This window comes from Pterocles gutturalis, unplaced genomic scaffold, assembly GCF_000699245.1.
Source record: "Pterocles gutturalis isolate BGI_N339 unplaced genomic scaffold, ASM69924v1 scaffold10984, whole genome shotgun sequence".
NCBI classification, from domain to species: domain Eukaryota; kingdom Metazoa; phylum Chordata; class Aves; order Pterocliformes; family Pteroclidae; genus Pterocles; species Pterocles gutturalis.
In genome coordinates this window covers 22228-31753 of record NW_010135979.1, presented here as the reverse complement: position 1 = coordinate 31753, position 9526 = coordinate 22228, and the positions used below count along the sequence as shown (strand labels likewise).

Sequence of the window (9526 nt, the reverse complement as noted above, 5' to 3'; positions counted from 1 at the left end):
GCCATCATCTTCCTCTGCAGGCTGGGGAAGATGCTGAGCTCAGCACGTGGATCAGTGCCAGGGTGAGAGTCCCAAGTGACAGCTCAGAAAAGCCGTGACTGATCCCCTGGCTGTGATTCTGTAGGTCCTGCGGACTTCAGGTCCCATCCGGTTGCCTTCAGCACCCTGAAGGGTCCCTCGGGAGCTCCGGAGGGGACCTGGGCAGAGTCCCAGACCTCCCGGTCCCCATCAGCGTGGGGAGAGCAGCAGCGAGGGGGTGCGGTGCCGTGGAGCAGAAGATGCTATTTGCAGTCAGCCCTCCATGTCCTCCAGGGAGATGGGTTCCTGCCAATTTGCACAGCTCTTGTTCTTGCAGTGGGGCTGGCAGACGCGGGGGAGACCACAGGAGATAAGTGTTGTATCTGTGGATTCACAAACACACTTCTCCTGCTCCTGTTTCCCAGGCAGCTCGGTGGTGAAAAGCACAGATTGTTCTAAGTGTCCTCTCCTCCTTCGTATTTATTCTGTATATGCAGCTAGAAAGCCTCCTGTTCCCATGTCTTCTGCTGCTTTGTGCCTTGGCAGGGCTGCTGTTTCCCAAGCTGCCTCTCCAGGGACCTGCCTGTGCCCTGCCTGTGCCCTGCCTGTGCCCTGCCTGCTCTGCAGAGATGGGCAGCATCCTTTTCCAGAGCCTTTTGCTGCCAACATAGAACCACAGAATGGTTTGGGTCAGAAGGGAACTTAAAGCCCACCCAGTGCCACCCCCTGCCATGGGCAGGGACACCTCCCACTAGCCCAGGTTGCCCAAAGCCTCATCCAGCCTGGCCTTGAACCCCTCCAGGGATGGGGCATCCACAGCTTCTCTGGGCAACCTGGGCCACTGCCTCACCCCCTGCACAGGAAAACATTTCTTATATCTTTCTGAATCCACCCTCCTTTAATTTAAAGCCATCACCCCTTGTCCTAACATCCTTTGGCTAGAAAAGCCTCATGCCTCTCAGCCTTCCCGTGCCTCCCCTTCCCACTGTTCCCAGCACCTGCAGGGAAGGTGCTGAGCTGTGCAGGGTCCACCCCAGCTGCAGAGCTGAAGGCATGGGACCCAGCGAGGGTCTGAGGGACATCGGGCACGGGGATGCCCACGACATGTCTGGGGTAGAAGCACTTTTTATGGTGCTGCCGTAGGGAAACAGCCCAGGACTTCTAGGAAGTGGAGAGAAACTTCTCATCGCTCAGATGGGGTGGGTGAGGACTCCCAAAAGCATCTTTGTGATGTCCCCTGTGGGCAGTTTACTTCTTGAGTAGCCAAGAGCGAGCAAGGCTCGGCAGCCCACCTGCCATCGGGACCTTGCCTGTGACCACGAGCGCGGGGTCCAGGGTCTCCTGAACTTTTATTAATATGTACAGCATTTTGCTCCCATGGAAAATTGATTTTCTTTTTTAAGCACGAAGTATAGTGGTTTTATAACCTTTATTTTGCTTGACAGAGGCCATTTATAACCTGCCTTCATCACTACCTGTACACGCTCCAGCCTAAGTCATCTTCAAGAAACTCCATAATGCATTTTTAATTGCAAGCTGTTCCTAGGCAAGATTTATTTATTTTCTCAGGGACTGGCCTTTTTGTTATTGTTTGTGCGTGTGCATGTTTGGCGAAAAGGGATAAATAACACAAGTGGAATAAAAGAGGGCTTTAATCCAGGTGACAATATATTGATGGCATTTGCTGCCTCCTGGCTTTTATCTTTTGGGACAAGGAAAGCCAGCTGGGAAAGTGAAATTAAAACCCAGAGCCAAATCCCCAGCTTCTGTGAATCAGCATGGTTCCCCCAGCTGTGCAGGGCTCCATGAGGCTGGGCTGCCATCCTGCCCTCCCCCAGTCCTGCCTCCACCATGGCTGGTCCTGCCACAGCTGCCTGCTCCCCCAGGAGGCAGGGGGATGCTTTTGGAGGTGATGCCAAGCCACATTCGCTGGCCTGCCTGCCGTGGCTTGAGATGATTTTCTGGGCTGAGATGGTTTTCTGGGCTGGTCCCAAGCATTGAGATGTTTTTTCTGGGTCATGCTGGACTTCTCTCCATCTTAGAGGAACAGGTATCAAAGGCAGAGGGTTTCTACAGTGTGTTGCAGAGCAGGTATCATGCTTCTACCCCTGCTGGCTTGAGGCTTCATCACTGTTTAATTTTGCTGCCTCAGGGATTTCCCCTCCTCCGGAGGGAGGAAGAAAAGCGTGGCTTTTGCAGCAGACCAGGTCCTTGTCCTTCCCTAAAGGCTGTGCAAGGTGGTGCAGGGCCCTTGGGGTGCCCCATCCATCACTTGGGATGAACTCATCTCCTTTACATGTAGATGGAGCTCAGCAGCACGACACACAAATCCCTCTGTCTCCTGGGTGGGCTGTGGCTCCAGGGTGGGTGAGGACCCACGGGTGACCATACCATGTCCCCTCTCTTGCTGCAGTGCCCCGAGGACCTCCGACCCATGAAGGATGGCACAGGTTGCTACGACTACTCCAAAGGGATCGACTGCTCGGATGGCTTCAACGGGGGCTGCGAGCAGCTGTGTCTCCAGCAGACCCTCCCTCTGCCCCACGACCCCTCGTCCAGCACCATCTTCATGTTCTGCGGGTGAGTCCCCTCTGGCGCTCCTGCATCTCCCGATAGCAGATTAAAAAAAAAATAGTAAAAAATAAACCTCCTGCCCTTTTCCATCCCTGCCGATCCTCCTGTGCCACCCATCCCCAAGCCGTGTGCCCAGCGAGGGAGCTGGGTGCCAAGAAAAAGGCTGTTTATGGAGCTGAGTTCCCGCAGGGAATTGAGGCACCCAATTTGCCTGGGGGCAAAGCCTACTGGGAGTGCGAGGAGCAGTCTGAGCAGATGCCTCTTCCTCCTCTCCCCCACTGTGTGACGGTACAGTTTGATCTGTGACTCACTGTGAAGGGACCCAAAAGTTGTACATTGCATGTTGGAGGGGGAAGGTGGAAGATTTGTTTAAAAAATACTACTTTTTTTTTTTCTTCTTTTCCCTCCCTTGTGCTTCTCTTAAAATAGAGTTTCATCCCTGATTTTGGCTGGGATCCTATAATCCTACACAGTTTAGCATTTTCTCGCAGGAGAATCTCCCTGGCTGCAGTATGTTCTAAAAGGAGCTCAGTGATTATTGGGCTTTCTGCCGCACAGCTGCAGCCATCGTCCCCCCTGCCCCAGGGCTCTGCACATCCCATCCCTCAGCTGGCCCATGCTCTCGGACACAGGAACCTTCCTCCCATCCCTGTGGGAAGGATTAGGGTGAAGGAGGGCAAAAGGAGCCCTTTTGGGAAGGAAATGCCCATAAGCAAGACTGGGGAGGAAATTCTGAACAGTAACTCTGAGGAGCATCCGTCAAGTCCCAGTGGTGCGGGTGCAGCAGAGACCTTGTGCAGCTCCTGGGAAGAGCACCCCAGGGCACTCTGCCCATGTTGGCTTCTCTCTTTTTTTATCCCTTTCTGCTGGTTTGTTGGTTCCCCCCACACCTTCTTTTTTATGTATTGTTTAGCAGCACAGAGCGGTTGAGTCGCTCAGAGAGAGCACATTGCCTCCGCCGTGCCTGCACAAGGGGATGGAAACCCACAGAGGCATCAGCGACATTTGTGGGGAGGGTCTGGAAAATCTCGGGACGTTACACGGCTTCTGTCTGGCTGCACCCACGCAGGGGATCTGCATGTCAGTCTTCCATCCCCAAGGACAGAGACTGTTTCCCTTTTTTTTTTTTTTTTTTTAATCCCTTTCCAAGGCAGAGCTGCACCTCGGGAACAGGCACAGAAAAGTGCGACAGACGGGTGGGAGTTTCGCTTGCAGCAGTAGAGGAACGGGAGAGGGGAGCAAGCTCAGGCAGACATGGGATTGATGCTGGCAGGGCTCTGTGGCTCTCGGGAGGAAGGGGCAGGCAGGGAATGGAGGTTTCCTTGTCCGTTGGGAGCCACAATGCTGGGGAAAAGGCTGGAGGGAGGAGAAGAGGAGGAGGGGAGGCAGGATGAGCACCTATCGTATTTGGAAAGTATCCCTGCCCATGGAAGTGGGGCTGGAACTAGATGATCTTTAAGGTCCCTTCCAATCCAAATCATTTTGTGATTCTATATGCAAAAGCTGCCACCGATGTCTAGATGATCTTTAAGGTCCCTTCTAATCCAAACCATTTTGTGATTCTATATGCAAAAGCTGACACCGATATCTCCTGTGTCTGTCATTAAATCCCATCCCTGCTGCCTGCCTCAGTTTCCCTTAAGCGTCACGTGCACCTTACCCACAACAAGCTTCAAAGTGGGACCGAGGAGCCAGGGAGAAGCCACGCTGGAGCTGCTTCCTTGCCTTTAAGGTCCCTTCTAATCCAAACCATTTTGTGATTCTATATGCAAAAGCTGACACCGATATCTCCTGTGTCTGTCATTAAATCCCATCCCTGCTGCCTGCCTCAGTTTCCCTTAAGCGTCACGTGCACCTTACCCACAACAAGCTTCAAAGTGGGACCGAGGAGCCAGGGAGAAGCCACGCTGGAGCTGCTTCCTTGCAGGAGGGCAGTGCTGGGTGGAAAAAATGGGCAGGAGCTCCGTTTCCCTTTGCTCTTGCCTGGGGAAGGCTCCTGCCTGCTTTGGACATGGGCTCAGCTCTGCTCTTCAGCTCCCGGGCAGGAACAGAGGCTGCAGATGGGCAGGGTCGTGCTGCTGGAGGAAAAAATGGGTGCTGGGAGCCGAGCGCTTGTTTGTTGGAGGATGCTCAGCCAGGCTTGGCAGTGCCTGGTCTGGCGGCAGGGCTCTGCGCTGGCTGACGGGGCCGTGGTGCTCTGCAGGTGCGTGGAGGAGTACAAGCTGGCGGCGGATGGGAAGTCCTGCCTGATGCTGTCGGATATCTGTGAGGGCCCCAAGTGCCTGAAGTCAGACGCCAAGTTCAACGACACGCTCTTTGGGGAGATGCTGCACGGCTACAACAACAGGAGCCAGCACGTCAACCAGGGGCAGGTGTTCCAGATGACCTTCAGGTAAGGCCTGGTTCTGCTCCTCGTCTTGGGAACATTGGAATGGGCAGATGGGATTCTTGACAGATGGTTGTTTAATTGTCTTTGTCGGGCTTTTCTCCGTGGTTTTGCCTTATCTCTTTCTGAACACTGATGTCTTTTGTCTCCACTAAATCCTGAGACAAGTTCCACCGTTACTTGCATGTTGCGTGAAAGAGCATTTCCTTTGGCATGTTTTCAGACTATGTGAGCTGGTTTATTTAGTGGCCCCAGTTATAGTACTGGGAGAAGCCACAGATATATCATAATAAGAAATAATGTAAATACGCTGCGGTTGTGGGTGCTCATCACTGCTGGCCATGGTGGTTTTCTGGGCGCTTTTTCCCCAGCTGTGTGCAAAGCCTTCCTCGCTGTGAATTCCCCGCTGAACTCTGGCCTTTTGCTCTCTTGATGGCAGATAAATTACGAGCTCCACCAGCACAAAGGCGCTCAGAAAGCTGCAGCCAGCCAAGTGCTTGGAGCCAGCAGAGCCTTCGCTGCAAGTGAGAACTGACAGTACCCAAAGGCGATTTTCCCAGTGGGCTCCTCTTGGGTTTCTCTCCCTCCCACATTACAAGTGTCAGGAGGTCCATCAGAGCAGAGCCAGGGCTCCACAGCTGAAATTTCCCATGAGCTGCTGGGTCAAGCAGGTCTGGGGGCTTCATAAACTCCCCAAGCCCATTGCCTGGAAATGTCAGACCCAGACGGGCTCCCCGAAATGAGGTCCAGCCCCAGCCTGTGTATCAGTCCCAAAGCACCAAACCTCCTTCTGTAGAGGCTTTAATTTCCTCTCCAGCTCGTCCGTAGCCTGCCCTTCGCTTGCACTGCAAAGTGGGACGATTAGAAAGTCATCAGCCAGGGCTGGGGTCTAAGGGCTGCTTTGTTGGTGATGGGAAGCAAATGCATCCCCTGTCCTCAGGACTAAATTCCAGCTGGAAAACATGCAAGGTTGTCTGTGAGTCTGGTTTATCCTGGGAGATGTGGTTTCTCCAAGTCGTCCCATCTGCGGGAATCCTGGGGACGGAGGGTTTGAGCTGGACCAGGAGCAAGGACTCTCTGGGGCTCTGCCTGACAGGTCTTCAGGTTATTAAAAAAAAAAAAAAAAAAAAGGCTATTAGTGATCCATCCCCCTTCCCATGGCTGATACCGCTCCTGCTGCGCTGCATGGGGATGGCCGGGGTGCACATGGTGGGTGCCTGTGCAGTGGGAGCCCGGTCCTTTGCATGACCTCCCCATCACACACAGGGATTTCAGTGCCCGACATCGGCTGCGGGACTAGTCCTGGGTCTAACAGCTGCGAGGGGCAGGAGAAAGCAGGTCTGAAACAAGAGCAACCTGCAAAGCATGCCCGCGTGCTGCAGGCTGTAGTGTGCGATGCGCTGGCTCGGCAGAGCCCAGAGCCCGGCGGGAGGCAGAACGCCTTGCTCCAGAAATGCCTTTGGCAGCCTGGAAGGTCAGCACGGTCGCCCTTTCCCATTTGAATGTCTCCTGTCGGGTCCAGAAGCACCGGGCAGGGATGAGAAGGGCTTGCTTCCCCGCACGCAGCATCCTTCCCCATGGCCAGGCTGCCCGGCGTGTCAGAGGGTTACGCCGTAGAAGCACCATTACATCATCTCCTAACAAGGGAAGAGAAGGAGGTTAATGGAGAAGAAATTATTAACTAAAAGATGTAATTTGCCTCTGATTTTCATAGATATTCAAGAACCTTTCTGAGCATTAAGGCACCAGCTGTTAGAGAAGCCCTTAATTTGGTGCATTTGAAACATAGCAGGAAGCTGCCTAATACCAGGGATTAAAAGCCTGTTTCTGCAAAGTAGGAGCAAGAACCTGCTATCAGAACAAGGGGCTGAGTATTTTAGAGGGATTTATAACTGCTGGGATCCTTTAGCTATGCAGATGTGACAGTCCTTTGAATGCTGTCTGCTTCCCATGTTGCCGCATCTTCAGTGTCTTTGATAAATAGGATCTTCTCAATCCGCCGGGCATGGCAGCGGGGCGCCGGGAGGAAGCCTTTGTGCGGGGAAAGGCTGTCTCTCACCCCCTGGCCTGGCCAGCACCTATCAGTTACAGCAGTATTTCCATGCCCTTGGATTCGGGGTGATCTCTTTGTCACCCAATGGTCTGTGATGCTCCTTAGAGCCTCCATCCTTCCCCGATGGCTGCGTGGTCCTCCTGGCCGTAGCTCAGCATGGCACTGGGATGGAGCTGGTGCAGCACCAAAGGCTGTGTTGTGTCCGGCCGGCTCAAAAGGACAGGGATGTGCAACGGATACAGAATGCAGAGGGAGGATGGTGTTTGATGTGAGCACGTGGCACAGCAGGCTGGCAGTGACATGGGAGAGCTGCCCAGCATTGGAGGTCCCGGTCAGTGATGGCTCAGGTTTTGTTTTTCTCGTTTAACCTGGGTCGTTTTACCCAGAGAAGCTGTGGATGCCCCATCCCTGGAGGGGTTCAAGGCCAGGCTGGATGAGGCTTTGAGCAAACTGGGCTAGTGGGAGGTGTCCCTGCCCATGGCTGGGGGTGGGACTGGATGATCTTTAATGTCCCTTCCAACCCAAACCATTCTGTGATTCTGTGATTTTATTTGAGAGAGTCAGGCAGCACCCAAACACTTTGGAGGCATGACTGAGGAGACAGTAACACCCAAGGGAAGGATGGAGGAAACAAATACTGGCTGCTGCAACCAAGGTACCCGCAACAGGGATGGGCAGCAGCCGGAGCAGGTCATATTGTGAGCACTGAATGTGCTCCATACACACCCCAGCACTGGTGCAACACCTCCTTGTGTTGCCCAGAGCCTGTCCCTGCTCGCACGTCCCTTTGTGCTGGTGCCAAGGACCCTGTCCCCATCCATCAGCGACAGTGAAGCCGCAGTCCAGCAGGACATGAGCACTGGAGCATCCCTGCAGCTCAGCTCAAGCCAGAGTGAGTTAAGAGCTCTGTGGGCAGTTTTTTCCGTACTGAGGTGGCTTAATAACTGCTAATTATTGCTGCAGTGTTGGGGTGCTTGACTGACCTGTTGGACAAGGCAATGTCATGATTCCTACTCAGAGGAGTGCTCCACATCATCACTGCTGCTGCTGATTTATTCCAGGCGTTGAAATCACAGCACTCCTCTGGTGATGCTTCTGCCGCGTGGTCCCTCGCCGGTGGTTTGATGGGGGGCAGAGGAGAGGGGTCTTTGATCAAACCCCCCTTGCTCCTTCCACCACCGGGATGCTGGCGGGATGCTGTGTGGTGTTAGTGAACAGGTGGGATCGGAGCTGAGCTATTCCGGTCACACCTCTCGGTCTAGCCGGGAGGCTCAGCAGTGGATCCAGCTCACTTAAGACTAGATTAGAGCGATTTTCCCCCCCGTTGCCTCACGGTGGGGCAGAGCCTGAACTCCACACCATCCCCAAATCACCGGGGGATTATTTTCCAAATGGGTTGTTTGTTCATCCCTTATCTGTTTTGCGCCATCTCTTTGCCACGAGGGAATAGAGATTTTTGTTTAAGAGCTGTTTGCAGTTTCAGACTGTTGCTTTTATGCCATTAATACGGAGAAAACCCAAATTACTACCCATGGAGCTGCATTTTCTCACTGGATTATTACTGAATGGCAAACAGGATGTCAGAGCAATGTGGCAGAGTGCTCCCCAGGGAGCAGCCGCCCACCCGAACCGGGGTCCCTTCCTGTCCCTGCTTCCAGCTCTGCCTGTTGTCCTGGATATTGCTCCAGCCTGGCACAGCCCCAAGACAAGGGGAGCACCTTGTTCACCCCCACAGCCCCTATTTGACTCCCTCCAGCAGAGATGCAAGGAGTCTGGGGAGTTTCTGGGTGTTGGGGGCAGATAAGCAGACAAAATGGAAAGCAGCTCATTCAGCCTGGAGAGGAGAAGGCTCCAGGGAGACCTTCCAGTGCTGAAAGGGGGCTACAGGAGAGACGGGGGGGGCTCTGGATCAGGGGTGGAGTGAGAGGACGAGGGGTAACAGTTTTAAGCTGGAAGAGGGGAGATGGAGATGAGATGTGAGGAAGAAATGTTTTCCTGTGCGGGGGGTGAGGCAGGGGTTTGCTGTGGATGCCCCATCCCTGGAGGGGTTCAAGGCCAGGCTGGATGAGGCTTTGGGCAACCTGGGCTAGTGGGAGGGGTCCCTGCCCATGGCAGGGGGTGGCACTGGGTGGGCTTTAATGTTACTTCCAACCCAAACCGTTCTGTGATTCTATGATTCTAAAATGGTTTGGTGCCCGGAGGGGAGAGAGGATTTGTGTCGGTGCTTGCTCACCGCAAAAAACCTGCTAAACTCCCCCTCCATAACCAGGGAGGATGACTCCAGAGGATGCAGGGCTGCTGTGCCGGGCACCTTGCCGCAAATTAGCCACACCCTTCCCTCTGCAAATCCATCTTCAGAGGATGCTGCTCCTCACATCCCCGCCTGTAAAACAGGGCTGCTCCTTCTTTACAGCCTCAGGGAAGGGAAAGGTTGGATGGGAGCTGGTGCTGAGCGCCGGCCGGGGCTGCTGAGCCCAGCCCTGAGGGGGCCAGGG

General features: G+C 54.1%; 1 protein-coding gene across 1 annotated transcript in view; it reads left to right on the top strand.

The window, feature by feature from the left end:
• The window catches only part of LOC104468108 (astrotactin-2), a gene marked incomplete at its 5' end in the record, with an annotated part of 80733 nt that overhangs the window by 53246 nt on the left and 17961 nt on the right, over positions 1-9526 (top strand). Inside the window, 2 exons of the mRNA XM_010082130.1 lie at positions 2432-2598; positions 4796-4984. Coding sequence (XP_010080432.1) covers positions 2432-2598; positions 4796-4984 — 356 coding nt within the window. The remainder of the gene's footprint in view (positions 1-2431; positions 2599-4795; positions 4985-9526) is intronic.